The sequence below is a fragment of the Mercenaria mercenaria genome, chromosome 7 (assembly GCF_021730395.1).
Source record: "Mercenaria mercenaria strain notata chromosome 7, MADL_Memer_1, whole genome shotgun sequence".
Classification (NCBI taxonomy): domain Eukaryota; kingdom Metazoa; phylum Mollusca; class Bivalvia; order Venerida; family Veneridae; genus Mercenaria; species Mercenaria mercenaria.
In genome coordinates this window covers 34,475,131-34,496,383 of record NC_069367.1, presented here as the reverse complement: position 1 = coordinate 34,496,383, position 21,253 = coordinate 34,475,131, and the positions used below count along the sequence as shown (strand labels likewise).

At 35.7% G+C, this 21,253-nt stretch overlaps 2 protein-coding genes and 1 long non-coding RNA gene across 3 annotated transcripts in view; 1 reads left to right on the top strand and 2 right to left on the bottom strand.

Annotated features, from left to right (window-relative positions):
• Positions 1 to 2,566: 2,566 nt before the first annotated feature.
• Positions 2,567 to 5,233, top strand: LOC123555506 (uncharacterized). The gene is made up of 2 exons (XM_045346113.2): positions 2,567 to 3,633; positions 3,979 to 5,233. Exons 1-2 carry the CDS (start codon positions 2,880 to 2,882, stop codon positions 4,260 to 4,262), a joined length of 1,038 nt encoding a protein of 345 aa, XP_045202048.2. The 5' UTR covers positions 2,567 to 2,879; the 3' UTR covers positions 4,263 to 5,233.
• Positions 5,234 to 10,092: 4,859 nt separating this feature from the next.
• Positions 10,093 to 13,357, bottom strand: LOC128558518 (uncharacterized). Its single transcript, XR_008371684.1, has 2 exons — positions 13,257 to 13,357; positions 10,093 to 12,968 (listed from the first exon to the last, which is right to left on the bottom strand). It is a non-coding gene; the product is annotated as an uncharacterized LOC128558518 (long non-coding RNA).
• Positions 13,358 to 21,085: 7,728 nt separating this feature from the next.
• Positions 21,086 to 21,253, bottom strand: part of LOC123554450 (probable ATP-dependent DNA helicase HFM1) — a 31,062-nt gene continuing 30,894 nt past the window's right edge. The window contains exon 14 of the mRNA XM_053547097.1: positions 21,086 to 21,239. Within this exon, the coding sequence (XP_053403072.1) occupies positions 21,086 to 21,239 (154 nt within the window). The remainder of the gene's footprint in view (positions 21,240 to 21,253) is intronic.

Here is a 21,253-nt window from a genome sequence, read left to right as displayed (position 1 = left end):
ATTATTTCGATTCTAACCACGTAAATTCTTCGCATTTTACAGCACTACATTTTAGCTCGATATGTCATTCGGCTGGCCATATGCTATTATAAAAACCTCCCCACGAATGGAAAGCGTTGCATAAAACGGAATTTTCCGATATTCAACAAATTTTAATTAAAGTATTAAGTAGTTACCTCGGTTAAAATGTTATTTTCAATAACATCTAAGGTCGAATATAGAAATCAGAAGTAAATACTTCGTTCAATGTTAATATATGGAGTTTCTAAAAATAGTGCACGTCACCTACATAATGGCACTGAAACATACACGCCAGAACATTGCGGCGGTATATAAACACGTAAACACTTCAGTCTGGAAGATTGGAACATGAACTACAATTTATTTACTGTCAAAGTAGAATCTAGTTGACATTTGTGGTGCATACAGCGCAGAAATTGTAAACTACAGACACGACCAGACATAGATGCACTGGTGTTGAAGTTGAAACTTACCGGGCTGAAACATTTACTTACGGTAAAATTAAAAACAAATAAATTCATCAGTTACAAATTGTTTGTTTCAGAAAAGTTAATGTACTTTTTATTACTAGTCTACTAGATCTACATATCACTGAAAAAGTCGAGTATTTAGTCGGTATATAACAGAAGCAGAGTAGAATCTCGCAGTCGTGTGACAATCGTAGGGTGGAATGGAAGAGCTATATTTTATCGTAGATTCATGTATAGGCGATTTTGCTATATGTTTATATAGCAACTGCTGCGGATCGTGTTTGAATAACTGATAAAATATAGGAACAGATTTATTATTTCTTAATTAAACCTCACAATGTAACTCTCTATCTTTATTTTCTGTAAAATATTCAATTTGTAAGTCCTGCCTTCAGACGCGTATCAGACTGTGAGCAGCTTCTTTTATCGTATTTAAGAAACTACTGAATTCCACATATTTAAGAATCGATACGATGTAAAGATATACAAATAACGAGAGGTTTTCAACATGGGGAATAATATGAACAAAATAATTATTTTGCACGAATCAGTTGTAAAAACGTGTAAACCCAGTGAGAGAACACAGATGATATTTTGGGAATTATCTGCTGAAGCAACTTCTGCTAAAACTACAATTGATTTTTGCCAAAAATTGCTTTTGTTCAAAGATGCATCGATTTCTCTATATTTGGAGCGCTATGGGAGTAATATCATCCGCTAGTACTTGGAAGTATATTGACTGTTTAGGCCTCACCAAATTAAAAAGTTGTTCATCGGATTTGCCGCTCGTATATTTTCAGAAACACAAAAAAATATTTTTTTTTGTTTTTGGCTTGCGCTCGCCCCATTGAAAAAAATCAATCCAAAATTTTTTGGTGCGCTACTTTTTACGGACGTAAAAGTGTATAAATGCTTATACTTCCAGTCCCAGATTGTTCTCAAATGGATTTTAATCAAAATAAATACATACTACGCACACATCGTCTATAATAAATCATAATACTTATATCTAGTTGCATTAAAGTTATTTCCCCTTTATGCAGTTACGCCATTTTCTTCAAATGTTTACCAAATTACATACTACAAAAAATCGATTTATTTCATTGAAACTGGATGAAGAAAAACATACTAATTTGTTTGATAACATCAATCTACATTATTTTGGTAAGGGTAAATACTTATTGATGCATGTCACTTATCTGTTTTCTGTTTTTTTCCTGTCCAAATGATCAGCATTTGCATACGAAAGTTGGTGGGGTAAGGAATTTACATTACGAGTTGTTTTCAGGACAGTTTTGATTTTCAAATTTTCCAATCATTTAGTAGACTAACGTTAATGCACGTTAATCTCCATTTCAAACTTTAATTGAGGCTTTGTTTCAACAAATTTAATATGTTATGAAAGTTTAAAGTTAGAAAAAAGAGCTGTACATAAAACATCATGCTCGACTTTTCTAAATCAGAGCTTTGCCAGTAAAAGGGACATAATAGTCAGAAGCTATTAAAGTACAGAGCTATTGGTCATTATATAAAACTTAATTAAAAATATTCTATGTTAAAAAGTGGCGTAACTCTGTCTAGATTCAGACTTAAGAGTATTGTTTCTCCTGGTGTAGACTTTGACAGTAAATGACTGTTCTAAGTTTCAAATCAGAAGCTTTAATAGATCTAGCAACACTCACATAGATATTTGATGTATCAAAAACTTTGTAAAGTCAGCTAAGAATGCTACATTTTCATAGCAGTAAATATTCGATTCGATATTTGATTACAGTGTACTGTATGACAATGTTATTACCTTTTTTCACGAGTTCGCGTTGTTGTGCGTCTGCGGGTTAGATTTTCTCAATCCCTGGGGACTTACTTTTTAATTTAAAAGGGCTATACATTCTATTTTAAGGTTTTTATTAGTCAGTCGAGAGCCAAATGAAGACAAATATATTTCTTCGCTCTTCGCTCGCTCCTGATTTTCTCAAAAACCAAAAAAAATATTTAAATTATTTTTTCGCTCGCCGCCTCAAATTTTTCAGAAAAAAATCCGATGAACAACTTATCAATTTGGTGTGGCCTTAACGTTTGCTGTGAAGCAAAATATTTCGTGCAGACAAGGCACGGAATTTGTGCTCTGAGAAAGATTTCACGAGTAAGGATTTTATTGTAGAACTGTCTAAGCTATAACTTGTTAGAGGTATTGTAGTACAAGTGGAATTCATAAAAGTGTGTGTATATTACAATGGAATGGATTAAATGAAAAGAAATGATTCTGTCGCGCCATCTCTACTTTAGTAAAAATTAGATATTATAAAATGTCTTATTTAATCGTTCATGTAATTGCTCAAGATATAAAATTTTGTTAACCTGAAGTTCATTGGAAAGCAGTCTATCATCATGACGACGAACGGTCGCACGCAAGAACCGACTTCTTTCCCAACTCTCATTCAAATCAAAGCAGTTATACCGACTTATTTGTTCGAAACAAATCTAGCTCTATCCTTATACTACGTAATAAAGGATATTTTACTCATGTTCGTTTTATACGCGGCACTCTTGATACTAGAGTCAATGTTACCGGCTAGTTTCATGTGCGTCATATTTCCTGTTTACTGGTATTTACAAGGGACAATGCTGATGGCCGTGTTTGTACTCGGTCATGACTGCTGCCATGGTTCTTTCTCAAAGTATGAAACAATCAATGATGTTTTTGGAACTATTCTACATTCTATGGTGTTGACACCGTACTATCCGTGGAAAATATCTCACAGAAATCATCATAAAAATACAGGAAACATCGACAAGGATGAAGTTTTCTATCCCGTAAGAGAAAGGAATGACAACGGGAATAATTTTGCTTTTTTATTTGGACTAGGAATCGGCTGGTTTGTTTACTTGTGGAGAGGATATCATCCGAGAAACGTTTGTCATTTGAACCCTTTAGAATCCATGTTTTGTAATCATGTGACCGGATGTACATTATCGATAGCATCTCTGATTGGTTGGGTCGGATGTCTTTACTACTACGCATGCTCAGTTGGGCTTTGGGGATTGCTCAAGTATTATGTAATACCGGAACTGGTATTTGCAAGTTGGTTGCTCACAGTGACGTTTCTCCATCACATCGAAGAGGAAACACCGTGGTATTCAGGTAATTTTGAAACTTTGGCTTCTTCTTTCACGACACATTTTTACAGTTGATGTCAATTTAGGCGATTAACACATGATATCTCTCGTCAAAATATTTAATTAAAATGACACACAACACTAAATATAATCCAAATATCGAAATGCAGGATTTTGCCGAAAGGAGTGTGGACAGAATACGGACTATTTGAAGTTAACAAAATTAAACTGTCCCGGTTAGAACTTGCTTTCGTCTCAAATATTCAATCGATAATGCTTTTGTAGAAAATATGTGGTTTATAATGAGAAGCGATTGTCTATCAGTTTTAATTTTCATGTAGGACAGTGTATATTTTATCTGATTTTTCAGATGATAACTGGAACTACGTGAAAGGGGCTTTGAGCTCAGTAGACAGGGACTATGGTTGGGCACATGACGTGATTCATAACATTGGAACTCATCAAATACATCACCTGTTTTCCAGGATTCCACATTACAATCTAGAAGACGCGACTAGACATTTCCGCAAAAACTTTCCGGAACTATCTCGATACAGGAACGATAAGATCTTCCCGACATTATTGAGATTGTACAAAAAATTTTCAAGCCAATTTCGTATCAGAAATGAAACTTCATTCCACGTGTACACATAATCAAAAAGGTTACACACCTTATTTTATTGTCACATTTTAAACCATTTTTTCTTGTACCTTATCAATAGACAGTAACGATTGTTAACTTAAAGGCAAGTAATGCACCCCCGAGAGACGCTCTGACGTCAATAAAGTTGCAATCGTATATCAACGAAGGAAGTAATATATCAATTCATATGCAGCAAAGCATCTCGCAAAATTTCACTAAATTAGAGATAATGATAGCACTTTTAGTAAGCCCCGCGAGACTCATTTTCGTACACGCTATATTGCGTGATGTTTCATTTCCATGACGCAAGTAGGCTATAAATTCAAAAATAGGAACCAGATGTCACTTGAATTTCCACGTGTGTATTCAGAAGAAAGCTTCTTAACTTCGCATGCTTGCATCCGAAAGATGTTATTACATGTAGGTTTACAAAATGTCAGTATAACCTTAATATGTTAGTTGGGAAAAAATACTGTCATAAAAACATTCCCTCTTACAAACGTAAGCAAGGAAGTTAAATCGCACTTTCTCTTATCGTCACCATTTTTTGCACATATTCAGTTGACATTAATACTTGATATCAAGTAGTTACTTAAAATTCGACTTTTATTTACCATGAAACATTGACAGCTTGAACATGTAAAAAGGGCTGTCGGAGGACCGGAACGCTCTACCATCTACTGTCACTTAAAACGTTGAAATAATGGGGAAAAAATGACTCAACAAGTTCAAACGGGCAACATATTTGATTCATTGGTTTCCCCCCTCAATTGAGGGAACACATTAAATCATATATTTGCCAAGTTAAATAGGAGCACAACAAAACAGAGTTATGGGACAAGTGCATTACATGACAGGGAACAAGTGTGTGATACTGAGATACTACAGAACCAAAGATTGCCAAATCGAAATAGGGGAATAGCTTTGTAAATATGTAAAATAGAGTAATTAAATCTGCACAGAACATGCCAGGTCATCGCAGTGAACATCTATGTAAAGTTTCAATCCATTTCTACTAGTGGATACCGAAATACCAGCTGACATATAAATAAAATGTATTTGGAAAAAAGGAGCATAACTGTGCAAATGCAAGAAATCGGGATGCGGAGACGGACACAAACGAATGGTTGTGCAATAGCTCGACATCTTCGCAAGTAGTCACAATTTGAAATCCTAATAAAATATCAATTAATATACTAGTACATTACATACAGTCATAATTAGGTTTTGATGCGATTTCTTTTTCAAGTTCTTTGACACTGATACCATGTGGGTTTTTTTTTTTTTGTTTTTGTTTGGGTTTTTTTCCTACAATATCCTAATCCATTCGGATGTAAATTTCTTGTAGTTATATAGCTTCTTTGTATCCTCTACTTGCACCAAACTTTCAAAACTAATCGGACTGTTGTGCTTGTAACCTTTCTTTCATACGTCACCTATTAATTATGTTCATCACTTTCTCCTTAAAAATGCGCGAAACGTTACTGATAGTATACAAAAGAAATTAGCTGTTTCATGACAAAACCTGTATAACGGCGAAAAAAAATAAGATTTTGAAGAATACTCTCACCTTTACAAATGTGAAAATTTGATGAAGTTGTCTTTATCTTTTATCTGATTAAATATTACATCGTCAAAGCACAGTGAAACTTTGAATATCCTTTGAATATCGGACAAGAAAAATGACATAAACTGTTTGATATCTAAATTTCATATTCGTCTTTCATTTAAAGGTCCAAGTCTTGCATTTGATTTATCACAGTATTATGTTGAATGTTTCTGCGAAGTTTTTCTGTCTTTGTGTAAACATACAAAAAATGTAGACCGAACAAGAAAACGTAAGCATAATCTTTGACTTCGGAATACGACCTTAACCTTTGGGCTTGGGCTCTCAAAGCAAATACATTATCTAGTAAAGGTGAATGTTTGTGCAAAGTTATATAAATATTCGTCCATTCATACAAACGATTTTTGTTTTACTTCAAAGGATGACCTTGGCATATTTTGCTTCTAGGGACAACACATTGTCTAGTTATGTTGAACGTTTGTGACCAGTTTATTGAATATCCATCAGTGCACGCAAAAGGTAAAGACTGGACACGAAAAGTGATGTAAGGTTTAACCAACAAGTGTGACCTCCACATTTAAGGCATATATATGGGTCTTGAACGTAACACTTCACGCGTCTGTTTATGATAAATGTGTGCAGTTATTTGGATATCTAAGAATACTTAAAGGGCTGTACAGCGAACAAGGAAAACGACCTTTGACCTTTGTGACCTTGTTCTTTGACCAAGGGGCTGGATTTTGCATTAGACACGTCGTTTTGTGGTTATTTGTGCAGTTATTTCAAAATCTGACAATGGTCTACAAAGTTATCAGCCGGACAAGACTTTGTGCACGCACAAACATACACACGGACTCGCGCGAAGACATATGGGTAACACATTTGCCCCGGCTCATCTCATTTTTAATGGCGGGGCACATCAAAATAACGGAAAAGTGTTTTTTTCTTTTGGTTTAATCAAGAGCATTTTGTCCCTTCACAGTGTGTGGGTTCTTTTGAATTTCGATTGGAATAGCAACAAAAATAACGCTTTTTGTTTGTATTTGTCTTGAATAACTAAATTACAAAACACCAGTTTCTACTTTCTGCATAAAAGGAACTAAAAGCAACAATTTTCCAGTATTTTGAACTATTTATAATGTAAAACTAATAAAGGTTTGCTCATGGAGTTGTAAATTTTCACTGTAGTTTTTTGCTCAACGTGTTATATCATATTATGTTCATGTGTATTTCAATTAATGCTGCCGACGAAGACAGCTAAAAGTCCTGGGCTTGTCTTTATCAATGTTCCAAGTCTGAAATTTAGACTGCGGCCTCATACGCATATAAATTAAAACTGCTATAACTTCTTTTGTAACAAATCAATATTGCTAGAATTTATGTTGTAGCATGCAATATTCCTGTCAAGTTTAATCAAAATCAAAACACGATTCACAAATATCGGGCAAAAAGTATTTTGATATTTTAAAAGCAAGGTTTATACTTTTAACGTTGATGAATACAGGCCTATGTCTGTTTTACGTAGATAAATCTCCTGCTAGATGTAACAGACATTTTGCATTACAACTGATAATTTCATGTAATTATACAATAAATCAATAATACAAAACTCCAGCGTTCGAACTTCTAACATCTTTCGGTTTGAAGCCTCCATCAAAGAAAACAATAAATTAATGGCGACTTTATACACAATTTTATCATAAATTGTACTTTGAATCGCTTTGTCTCGGAATAAAAACGCAACGGTATCAATCCCAATATGATACATCGGAAGACATACATCATGTGACAGTTTATTTCCAAGTTCTTCCATCTCTTTGCGTCTCCATGTCAATATAAATTTATATATCTATACAAGGCTTTGTCTGTGGGCGGTCTGTCGGTAAACAAGTCTGGAATCTAGCATCTTTCAACACAAGTCTGGATAAATGCGTCAGTTGAGACATTGTTCGCAATAAAACGAGAAGAAATGTACTCTTAACCTCTGTGAACAAGCCGCTAACCAATTAATTTGACATGTAATATTTCCGTATTAAACGTCAAGCTATATCAAGGTTATCGAGTTTAACTGTTAAATTCCATTTGTGGCACAACGTAATCAATTACTAAATATAATTGAATGGCGTATACTTAATTATGAAAGGGTTACCTGTTAGCTGTCTTGTCATCTTTAATGAGCCACTGACAATACATCTAACACGAGTCCTGTCACACGGTACTCTCCTGGTTTACCGCAAGTTTACTTTTTACTGCCAGTCAGTTTCAACATCACTTATCAGAACATTTCTTTTTATCATACACTTTCGGTAACTTCAGCCACGTACAATTTGGGAACTAGACAATGGTACATCTCTATCAGTTCTGACTCTTGTGCATCGATAGAAAACGTGTAAGATTCCTGTCAGAAACAGGATCAGTAAGAGGATTTATTATGCAATTTTTTGTAAACTGGACAAAGAATAAGTATGTGGGCAAGTTTTGGAAAACATATAAACCGTGGACCTGGTCACGATCGTGTGATAATCACGCGACACCGGTATTTCGAAGAATGAACCCATCTCATTTTAGTGGAATTCGATCTTGTTACGACAAGAGCTAAAGCTGCTTGTGTGAAGTTTCTAACAAGGAATGGTGTGAGCCTTAATAATCTTAAATCTTAAGTCGTTACGGCCCCGCTAAACATCCGTCCTTTCGCTTCCTAAATGTCATATGTATATCATTTCTTTGATAGAAATTGTATATAATCTAATCGGAGATTTATTGTAGCTCCCTCAATCCGTCATCAGTCCGCTCGCTACAGGATAGAAACTTTGAAGTGAAATCTTCAGCCTCCGAGATACGAGTCATTAGCCGTCTAACTGAGGCATTTGTTATTATGTCAGATAAAAACACTGCTCCATGCTGGTCAAAGCTACTGCCGGAAAAGACATTTCATGACCATTTCTAACAAATTGTTAATGAATTTACGAAGAACATATCTAGAAGGCGGAAGGATTGAGGGACGGGAGCGGGGCAATCTACTCCGATCATAGCATTGGTGTACGTGTATCATTATGGAGGCGAAAATACATCGGCGGCGAGACATTTTGCTAGGCGATGTTCGGCCGGACGCCATAACGTTTGACGTGACGTTTTGCGGGGCTACGATCGAAGGGACATAACATTTATGCTTACGTTGCTGCGACAGAACGGCACAACGGACATTTAAACCAGCAGTGCCGCGCTATTTATTTATCTATTTTAATTTGGGTTTTACGGCGCACCAACACAGTATAGGTTATATGGCGCCAAACAGGGCTACAAATTTTGGTTTCATATCTCATTTACATCGAAATAAAAACATGAGGTATGGAATCAAAATTTGCATACCTGCTGGAATCACAGTTACAGCAAAACCAAGTGTTAAGACCCTATTAGTCGCCCCGCGCTATTTATTTAAAAGTATTCCTTTGAAATGAGGTTAAGCAATAAAGTCTAAATACAGGAGGGTAATGAACATTGTCTAACTTACGAATTTGTTAACAACATAGAAATACATGGTTATGCTTTTTATCCCGTATAAAAAGAACAATTTAATGTTTTATTTCACGCCCTCCCACATCTCATCTTAGCTAAAAATGTTCTTAAAGCCAAAGGAATTTATTGTTGCAACATTTCACTGACGGCTATAATTATATTTCAATTAACATATAACACAATTTGGGTTTTTTTGTTTTGTTAAGAGTGACGCATGGTAATTCTTTTAAAACATAGTTATTGTTACATTACGTTTATTTAAGACTTCTTTAATTTGAGATGTGTTTGTCGAGAAAATTTAAGTAATTCTGATATGTGTATTTTTGTATAAATGTTTAATTATAAATTGAATGTATGATTGTGTATATGTGTGAATGTATATCAGTTGAAGGCCATACTGGAAATAAGTTGTATAATATCTGTATTTGTACACTTAGTATGTAACCTTCAGAAAATAAAATTATTTATTATTATTAGTCATGCCGACCCAATACGACGAAAAATTCAGCTTTTGATGGTCGATTTGGACCTCATCCGGCCATAATTTTAAGCATCTGGATAGAACTACAGAACATCCATGAAGTCAGCTGAAAGCTCCCTCACATGAAAAGTATACACTCCAAGCCAGGTTTGAAACCACATGGGTGCGAGCAAGTGGTTCGAAGACTGCTATCTCGACCACTCGGCCAAGGAGGTCACTGTTGGGAAAGAGACAGAAACTATATTTACTTCCGGTGAACAAATTAAAGGGACAGATGGACAGAGGAAGTGGACACTTTATTTCTTTCATTTTTGACAAAACCTGAAACACAATTGTTTATTACAGAATACATGTTTCTTTATCAAATACTGTTATCAGCATTAACAACACGAATAACAACATAGTAATACATATGGCATTAACAATTCAGTTACAACCAGAGGTGCTTTTGAGAAAAGTGCATGTTTCCCACGACTACCTAATCATCTGATTTGTTTGTTTGTTTTGGGTTTAACGCCAGTTTTTCAACAGTATTTCAGTCATATAACGGCGGGCAGTTAACCTAACCAGTGTTCCTGGATTCTGTACCAGTACAAACATGTTCTCCGCAAGTAACTGCCAACTTCCCCACATGAATTATCAGAGGTGGAGGACGAATGACTTCAGACACACCTAATCATCTGAATAGCGCGTCTGTCTTTATATACTGTTTGCAGTCTATTGGTATCTGTTGGAGTTGGAGTAACCGGTCTACAACTCTGTATCGATAATTATGTTCAAGGGCCATAATTCCAAAGTGCCTGGGCCGATTTGGCTAGTTATTGAACCTGGCCGAGGACTTATTGACAAACACATTTTGTTCCAGTTTGGTGAAGATCGGATGAGAAATGTTCGACAAGCTTTGTGACAGACACACCGACAGGAGTAATCAATATGTCCCCACGCCACTGTGTGGTGGAAATTGACTAGACATAAACAACAGACATACACATTTTAGTAGTCTGGTTACATTGCTACATCAACAGAAGTTTGCAGCAAGTGTCAAAACTATTTCACATTTTAATTTAAATTATAATCTTGTAAGACATTAACAACAGAAATAGATATTACTTTATAACTGCATTTATTCATGATTTAAATATAATGCAGTGTTACAATTAAGATGCCACGTTCCTGTAAAAAAACAGTATACTAATACAAGTATAAAATATTGTTTTTCAATTAAAATTTTAACATCATGTCCTCCGTCATTTTCCTCTTCCATGCGAGTAATACAAAATTCGCCGCTAAACAATGTCATTTTTTTAGAAACAATCAGGAGCGCATTGAATCAAACAACACTTCATACATATTGCTGCCGTGAAGTTTTATCGAAATCCGATATGTGTGGAAAAGATTTTTGTGACAATCGAAACAAATGAACCGACTACGGATAGCGGGCCATAAAATGCAAGGGGGAAATATAGACATTTTTCATGATTTCTCCAGGAGACTATATAGTACATCTACCTTGCACTGTATTAATTAAGACACGTGAAAATTCCACGAAAAAAAATCTGGTTTTTCAAACATTTCCTATATTTGATAAATAGTGGCTTTGACCTTACAATGCCCTTGACCCCAGTGGCCACAAAAAAAACAATTCCACAACATTCCTGTATCTACATTCAAAGTTCTATCGCAATATATTCCTAACTGGAGTCCTAATTAGAGTTGAGAAAACTATTTTTCTGTTTTAGTAACAGTAACACCCAAAACAATCCAAGCTAGTTCTTAAAATAAATTTGCTATACACTAATTTTGGTGACGGTATGTCAATCCTAACTAAACTTTTAAATGGAAGCCACATTTATGATGATCCAAGAAGGAAAATATACCAGTAACCTTAACCCTAACGCATCTAAATGGCTCCTTTCTATTAACAAAAAAAGATAATGTCACATTGTTTGACACATGCCCCATGAAAATGCTTGACAATAAAATATAACATCAAAACGGGGCCGAAAGTTCAAAAAAGAAAATACATGAAATTTTATTAAAAAAGTAGTTGATGGTGGATAACACGTTTCATTTGAATTGGGTGGAAACTGTAGGGCACGAGTACACAGATACAGACTTATTTGTAATAAAAGTCCAAAAAAAGGAACAGACCAAAAAATAATAATCAGACAAGAAAGTCCTGAAAATATTGTCTGCATTCAAAAGCTGCTCGCAATACAACGGCCGTAAGTTGACAAGATTTGCATAAATGAGTTATGAACCAGGCTTTTCAAAACTGAAAACAAAAAATATTATTAAATTAGCTATGTCGTTTGGTGTGCGGGTGGAGAGACGGGCGGTCTGCCTATAAAAGTTTTTCATTTTGGTCCAGTAAAATTTTGGCCGAAATATTGAAATAAAACTTCCAATACTCGGCCAAGCTACAGGTAACTTATAGCGACGCATTGCCCTGTAGCAGTTGAGTTTGCATTTCTGCCATGTTTTGTTCAATGGCATATCACGGCTCTGTCATACAAGAAATAAAATAAAACCACTCAGAAATATACATAAATTACATGTATATAAGTATAAATGGCCATAAACCTTGTTTCTCTTAGGACATCCGATTTTTGTACCGACTCCGGAAGGGCGTAAAATGAAATACAAGCACTACATACGAGAAAGAGTTGCATTAAATAACTACAATGGGCCATAACTCTGTCTTTCTCGAGAAATTTCTGAAACATGAAGGGTGGCGTTTCCATATAAATGTATAAAGCATTTGTAGATACTCCAGACAATGGGGGTGATAACCAGGTTTTCAAATGTTAACAATTTCTGAATGGAGAGAGAAAAATACAGCAAGGCACAGAAAATAAAATAAGTATCACAGCTTTCGAAAGACATTTAAATCGATACCCTGTACCAACGTTTCCTGTAAAGCATTAAAACATTATATCCATTATCACAGTTTTGTGTTAGGCATTAAAAATCTCCTACACATTATCACAGGTTTCTGTAAAATATCAACAATGACAATACAATATTAATATGCATTAACAACTCAAACCATATTACATTAGTGAATATCAGACTGAAGTACTGGTGCCAGACATTTGGAGTTACAGGATACCATCAAATATGCCTGAAAAACTGTCCATCTTGTCTGGTGAACTGCAATAAAACAAATTCAAGATAAAACAAAATAAAATGCTCGCCTATGGTGATCCTTAGCACATCAAAAGGTTGTTACTAAAATGAAAGACTGTGCAAACATTATTTCAAACCATACTTTAGAAACAAGCAGCAATATGAAGTGCAAATAACATTCATAATATAAACAGTTATTCAGTGTGGTAAAGACTAAGCATGTACTCTGTGGCAAAGGATAGTTAAATAACAGACAAAGTTTACCCTACACACAATGCTGATCAATTAAGAAGAAAACTGACAATACGATACCTCACTGACTGGTAAGTCCGGGAAGTACTAGGTTGATTTTCTTTTTCATCTGACTCATCCCGCTGATGACTCTCTGTACTGGAAACCCAAGCTAAAACCTGTTAGATACAATTAATGTCAAGTAAGACAATGTCTGACAGTTTTTATCTATTATAGTCATGCAATTATTTTTGTTGGGTTTAACGTCGCACCGACACAATTTTAGGCCATATGGCGATTTTCAAGCTTTGACGGGAGGAAGACTCTAAGTGCTTCTATGTGCATTATTTCATAAGGGGTGGGCACCTAGGTAAAATCATCGACCTTCCATAAGCCAGCTGGATGGCTTCCCCACATGAAGAATTCAACGCCCCGGGTAAGGTTCGAACCCACATCAATGAGGGGCAAGTGATTCGAGAATGATTTGTTAGTTGTTGGATTTTAGTCACATCAATACTATTCATGTCTTATGGCGACTTTCAAAGCTATCAGTGTTGGGAGAAGATGCCGTGTGCAACTCCGGACATATTTCCAGGCACGAAAACGGGCATCCGGGTAAAACCCTCGTCACATACGACTTCCTCACAAAATGACCTCTGAACCGAAGTCAGTAACCTATACAACTTGGCCACTCCAAAACTGCTCAAACACAAGGGTCATAATAGCTCTTAAATTGCTCAGCAAAGTTTTACAGTTCAAACGGGCAAAAATTTGGATAACTAGTTTACATAAAGAAGTTTTACTGGAGGGTCATAATATTGTCAACTGATACAGTTATTGAGTCTTGCTAAGAGCAGTCATTTTATGACACCCAAGACATATGAAGATTTCGGAAGCACAATACAAGCAAACGTCTAACCAACATAATACAAGTTAGAAAGTGGCATAATTTTGTCAAAATGTAAGCCAGAGTTACGAAACCTGTTAGTGATTCGAAGTCAGCGACCTTAATAACTTGACAACGGAGGCTCCTAGAAATGTCCTGTGTTTTCGTTATATAACCACGTTATAGGGAAATGTGACCACGTCCTCTGGTAGTCATGTTTTAAAAATATTCTTGGTACAGGCAACGGGCAATATTTGTGAAAATAATTTATTCAAAGTCCTACCTTAGGTTAAGGACAAAATGTCTTTAGATCATTGGAATAATATCGGGCCTTCAGTATTTTACCAAAATATTGTTTAAGCGTTTCGCAAAACGCACAGACGAAGAAATGAGTCACTCAAATGAATATGTCTTTAAAATTGTTCTAAAATTTAGATGCCGTTTGAAGATTTTTTTTCTATTTTTAGCTCTGGTGGCACAGATATGGAACTAAGCGTAACCGTTTGAACAACTTTGGAAGATGATTATCAAAGGAACATCCTAGCTGATATTTATATACTTCCGTAAAAACTGTTTTAAAGTACATGTCGTTCGAGGAAAATGGTTAATGGATGGAAGACGGGAGATAACAAAGAAGTTCGTCGTCAGCTAGAAAAGAGAAATGTGTCCATAAGATATGAATAGCATTATATGATGTTAGGACATGTGTATCCAGCGAGTAATGACACTTTGAGGAATGGCTCTACGTATTGCTTAGGACAAGCAATTTTGTTATAGTGAATTCTTATATACAGTTATGTCAACATCCTAATAAAGAAACTTCTGTGTTACTCTGTGTATAGAAAACAAAATCGTGGTTGACTGTTTTAACTTTAGGGATAAATTCAAAGCTATGGAAATCGCAAGCTTTGAACAAATATTGCCAAATTATCACAATATACTCCCATCATGTAGAATCGCAGGTACTAATTCGTTTCAATATTTGGAAATGTCCTGCAATTACATTTGTACAGAGAAGAAATTCTCACTTCACAATAAGATTGCCCTGCAGAATTCAAAATATTTCTAAGCTAACTAAACGTTCAAAAAGTTCCATTTACAATCACTTGCGTGGATATTGCCAATTTCGCACTTCTGGCTTATCCAAGGGTCATTTCTCTGAACACATTAGTCTGATCTTACACAGGTACATGTATAGCAGTTTGGTATTATTCTTAAAAATACTGTAATTGATTTACTGTTTAATTCAAAGATAAATACTGTAGTTATCCAGTTGACACCGTCAATTATCGCATTTTTTAAAAAAATCACGGACCTTGCTCTGAGACACTAATACTGGGATTTGTTTCCTGTTTTAATAGAGAACATTGTAAAATTTTTAGTTCAAAGGGCCATCATTCTTGCAAAAAGCAGGATAGAGTTATGTTTCTTGATGAACAGCGTCCGCTTATGATGGTGAAAAACTGTTAAAAGTTTTAAAGCAATAGCTTTGATAGTTTATGAGAAAAGCTGACAGACATAATACTCAACCAAGAAAACTGATTTTCTAAGTCCAAAAGGGGCAATAATTATTGCAAAAAGCAGGATGGAGTTATGTTTCTTGCTGTACATGGTCAGCTTATGATGGTGAACAAGTGTTGCAAGTTTCAAAGCAATAGCTTTGATAGTTTAAGAGAAAAAGTTGACCTAAACATAAAACAACCAAAAAATCTGATATTTTCTAAGTCCAAAAGGGGCCATAAATCTTGCAAAAAGCAGGATGGAGTTATGTTTCTTGCTGTACAGGGTCAGCTCATGATGGTTAACAAGTGTTGCAAGTTTCAAAGCAATAGCTTTGATAGTTTAGAAGAAAAGCTGACCAAAATATCAGATGAGCTAAAAATCAGGGGTGACTTCTCTGGAGACACTAAAATAAACTGGGTGCTATTCGAACCGGTCTTAGATTTCAGAGAGTAAAAGTTTTGTTTCGTTCTTAGAAATTAGAAAAAATACAACTGCTGAGTAGACAATTTCATCTTCTTAACTGACCGCCCGTAAATAAATAAATAGGATGTCCCGTCTTAGAAAAAAAAAGACTGATTTGAACAGACCGAATAATGTTGTTCTGGGAAATCGTCTAGAAAGCATAACTAGACGTAATTAGTTCATTCCTTGTTTTAAAGGCATTAGGAGAACCAATAACTATTATTCATTAGTCTTCCTATCAAAGGGATTAACAAAAATGAAGGTTTAGTATATCTTCAAAACACAGAATATTTGATAAACGAACAACATCTTAAACAACAATCTACCTAACCATTACATGTTCTGACGTACTGTCCCGTGTGATGGATACTTAATATATTCCCCTTTAAAAATGAATACTACTTGTAAAGAAATAACAAGTGGGTCATGATGACACATCGCTCACCTGTTAAACTTGGCCTTGGAATCACCAAGATAAACATTCCGACCAAGTTTCATGAAGACAGGGTCATAAATGTGGCTTCTACAGTGTTAACAAGCTGTTCCTTTGATTTGACCTGGGGACCTAGCTTTTGACCCAATATGATCCAGTTTCGGAAATCAAGATAAAGATTCTTAACCCAGTTTCGAATTTGGCTTACAAATCATCAAGATGAAAATTCTGACGAAGTTTCATGAAGATAAGATCATAAATGTGGCCTCAAGAGTGTTAATAAGCTTTTCCATTCATTTGACCGTGTGACCTAGTTTTTGACCTCATCTGACCCAGTCTTAAACTTGGCATAGAAATCATCAAGATCAACACTCTGACTAAGTTTCATGAAGATAGGGTAAAAAATATGGCCTCTAGATTATTAACAATCACTTCCTCTGATCTGAGAGGGTAACCTAGTTTTTGACCCGACACGACCCAGTTTCGAACTTGGCCTAAGAATCATCTAGATGAAAAATTTGATCAAGTTTCATGACGATAGGGTCATAAATGTGGCCTCAGCTGTTTTTTGCTTTGATTTGACCCGGTGACCTAGTTTTTGACCCCACATGACCCAGTTTTGAAACTGGCCTAGAGATCATCAAGAAAAATATTCTGTGCAAGTTTATATCAAATTAAAGCATAAATGAAACCTCTATGTGGCTGACAGGGCTAATACAGAAATTTTCAGGGGCAGTAGCTCTAGAACCCATGAGGTAATCTAGCTGGATTTCGAAAGGAACCGAGGTATTATTGTGGCTTCAGTTGAATGAAAGTGTGGTTAAAATCACAAGCCAAAAAAGCGTTTTTGGGCCATTAAGGGGGCCAAAAATTCTAAAATCTGATGAATCGGCCCTTTTTTCGAAAGAACCGGATATTACCCAAAATCAAGTTTGTCAAGTTTAATTAAAAATTTTGCTTGTAAAATGGGGTCTCTATCGTGTTTCACAAAAAAAATTGTGGGGAGGGCGGAGGGAGGACGATAAAAAAAGCTCCCCCTTTCATACGTACAGGTGAGCAAAAAATAACAATTGCAAAAAAACGTCAACCGATTTTTTTTTTTATGTGAAATTTTCGCACGGGGGTATTACGAAAATGCATCAAAAACGAAAAAAAAAACATTTTCTGTGAAAATGGTTTTTTAAAAAACCCGTAAACTGTCCTAAAGGGGGCCCCCTTTTTGCAGCCCTTTTTCGAATTAAATTATATATAAATAAATTTTCGTTTTTTGGTAAGTAATATAAAGTTTTATATGGTGACAATTTCCACGCGAAAAAAAACACTTTTCTATGATTTGGTGTTGTTTGATTTTTTTTCTCAAACTGTAAGGCTACAGTACGATAATCTGAAAATGAAAAATATTCTCAAAGACTTAAGTCAAGGCAAAATATTTTGAAAGGATTAAAAGTACTGCATGTCAGCTGCCACTATAACCATTTGCATCAAGTGTTAATTAGTGCAACGGAAAGAGGATTTTATGTCAACTAATACCACTATATATTACTTAAAATCCTCTAGCTGCTGATCAGATTGGTCCTGGATTGGTTGAATGTTGCTAAAACAATAGGAGTTACACTGACTGAACAAAGAGAATCGTCGTATAAATTTTGAAAGCTGTATATGCCTATGCGTTCCTCAGGTTAAGATGTGAAATCGACCTTGACCTTTTACCTACCTACCAAAAGTAATGCTGGTCAACTACTAAATTAAATTCTATATTTGAAGACGCTGTAACATGACATTTGATTAAAATTCCTAAAAGTGTCTTCTTATAGCAACAGGCAATTGGAGGGCTCAACGCGAAACTAGTTAAGGAAATTTAGAAATAGAAATAGAAGCAATAGACAGTTTCGCGTTGAGCTCCGAATTGTGCTATCAGTTTTAACTGAGGGCCCCTTCAGATAAATAAGACAAGATACCAAGAGAAACCTTTTTAAAAGTCGCAAACACAGTGATTTAAAAAATGTTTTTCTTGCCATAGACAATACAATTTTATATGACTGTAGACCCGGGCATTTTCTTGTTATTGATAAAAGCAGTTGTCAATCTCAAGATCATTGTGATCTTGACTTGTTGGTAGCTGACCAGGAATACAAAAGGGGGAGTGGGTATCTATTGGCCACAGGCAATCATAAATATGAAATATGAAAGTCAAATGTTCAAGTGTACTGCAGCCACTGATCGGAAACAAAATGAAATATGAACCAACACATAAACTAGCGTACTCTCTTCAAAGGAAGACAACATTTATTAAGTACAACCACACAAACCTAAATCTAAATTTTTAAAATTTCTCATTCAAGCAACACAGAAAAATTTTTAAAAAAAGGATTAAATAAAATGAGAATCTAAACAATATTTTTATCAGTCACCGCAGACGAATTAAAAATTTTTCCCCACTCCAAAAAACAAATTAATTTTTACATAGCGGCGATCACAGCAGTAAACATGGCAAGAAAAATCGACCTATTTCAAGTTTTATGTAATATCATCATGGGAGACTGATAATTTTATTTGTTTTATTTGGATTTTACGTCGCACCAACACAGTATAGGTTATATGGCGCCAAAGGGAGACTGATAAGGTTCGAATTACTGTACACTATGCACCAGGTCTAGACTGCAGAGACTAAGATGTATCAGCTGTACTGATACTTGCTGTAAAACGTTGGGTAACTATTAAGCTTAATTGACAGTCTGAAAATGGCTCTTGTCAAGTTGCTTATAGACGGTCTTAAGATGTTACTTGTGAGGCTAAAAGTATGGAGAGTTTTTTGTTTTTGGGTTTTAACGCCGCTTTAACAGTATTTCAGTTATGTAACGGCAGGCATCAACCTAACCGGTGTTCCGGTTCTGTACCAGTACAAACCGTTCTCCCCAAGCAACTGCCCAAATTCCCCCTAGAATCACGGTGGGGGACGAATGATTCAGACCAATGTCTTCATCAAATTTCAAGGAGAAAAAACGCCCCGCCCGAGGTCAACTGCAACCAGAGACCCAGATCTGCGCTCTCCCTATTGACTTAAACCCCGGGGGACGGAAATATGGAGAGAAACCAATGAATAAATGCCACAATCAGTCTTCCAAAGAGACAAAATCAATTTTTGTCTCAGATGATAGGACTTTTTATAGAAAAGGCCGAGGTACAATATCAAACCGTCTATGAGACAGAAGAAGATATAAAGTCACTGATATAAAGATGCGGGGAACACTTCTGAAGACTCCAATGTAAACAGATCGAGAACAGACATGGACCACATACTACCGCCTTATCTCAGATCGAGAAAAGACAGGGCCACAACTACCGCCTTTCTAATACCCAAATTATCTTACACCCGGTTTCCACTTGGGGAATAAAAGCGGATTTTATTTGCGAGACAGAAAACAAATATATATTGCAAAGTCCATCAATAATGACTTTACATTGTTACGCATTCCACCTGAAAATGTTGGACAGAATAAAATATAAGTCAGAAACGATGCCAACTGTCAAAAAAATCTGACACGAAATTCCCAACAATACCGCATGTTAATAGTGAATACAAAGTTCAATTATTATTTTGGGATGGAAACTGTAGGATTTGAGTACACAAGTTACAGACGCAGTTGTAATATGGTTATATCCAAAGAATGGTCATAGCTAAAAACCCAGAATCAGACATGTTCTGACAACATGCACATGTTCACTTTATGATGATATATACATTGGAAGAAACCTGTGACCTAAACTGATACCAAGAACGGCGAGGCACGGTGGGCATTTGAAACACTAAATCCTCCCTTGTCTTTTTATACCCGGGCCCGAAGTTAAAAAAAAAGCAGAATACAAAAAAAAAAAACAATTTTTTTTTTCAAACAGCAATAATCACTTGATATATTAAAATGAGACCAATTTTTTAAAAATTTTATTTTTACCTGGCCATATTTAGGGGCAGACCATCCCAGAATTACGCGGACTATCCCCAAATTCTTTTTCCATGCTGTTAGCAGATGTGCACATTCCCATGGCAGTTTTCTGTTGACGTTTTGTGTGTTTTGAAATTGATTTCTCCCTACGACTTGATTCAGCATCCCGGAGGATATTTCCCAAATTTAAAGGGTTTTCACTTGCGAAGACGACTGGGGAAATGAATAACGGTCCACTTTGGGGGGTTTTTTTCAAGTCTGCATAATATAAATCAGCATATAAATCTGGATCAATGTTTTCAATATCTGTTGTATCACTTGTATCTTTGAAAAAATCCACATTTCTTGCAGTTTCTGCAATTGCACTCTCATTTTTATTTTTCAAGATCCCTGCGGGACTGTTCACTCCGTTAGTTTTAAGCTGGAAATAATCATTTGCTCCGTCACCTCTACCATTAGTTGAAGAAAATTTTGAAAATGTGTCCATATTGTAAACTGCATATTTCCCAATATTTGTCCTTTTTCATTTCACTTTGGGGTATTAAAGAACCTTGGGCCCAAATATTGTCTGGTGTTTCTTGGTTTTCCTTTCCTACCAATGTGAAACGAAACCCGCCCAACTGCTCCCCCTACGGGCCTAACTTTAAAAGGATCTGTACACAGTCAGACTGGTCACCCGTAGTCAGTTTGCTAGGATTGTACAATGCACTGGCTGTTTCCTAAATGAAGGTCTCTTTGCACTTCTGTTGCAGCCTAATTTATCATTGCCACCTTGAAATTGTCTTCGCACTGAGTAAGTGTTTCCTTGTCTCACATCATGGTGGACTGCATCATCACTGTAAAGACAAGA

Bases quoted from the DNA above. Each gene is read 5' to 3' on its own strand.
- LOC123555506 (XM_045346113.2), top strand. From the start codon at position 2,880: ATGACGACGAACGGTCGCACGCAAGAACCGACTTCTTTCCCAACTCTC. The intron at 3,634-3,978 runs GTAATTTTGAAA...CTGATTTTTCAG, and splicing joins GGAAACACCGTGGTATTCAG to ATGATAACTGGAACTACGTG.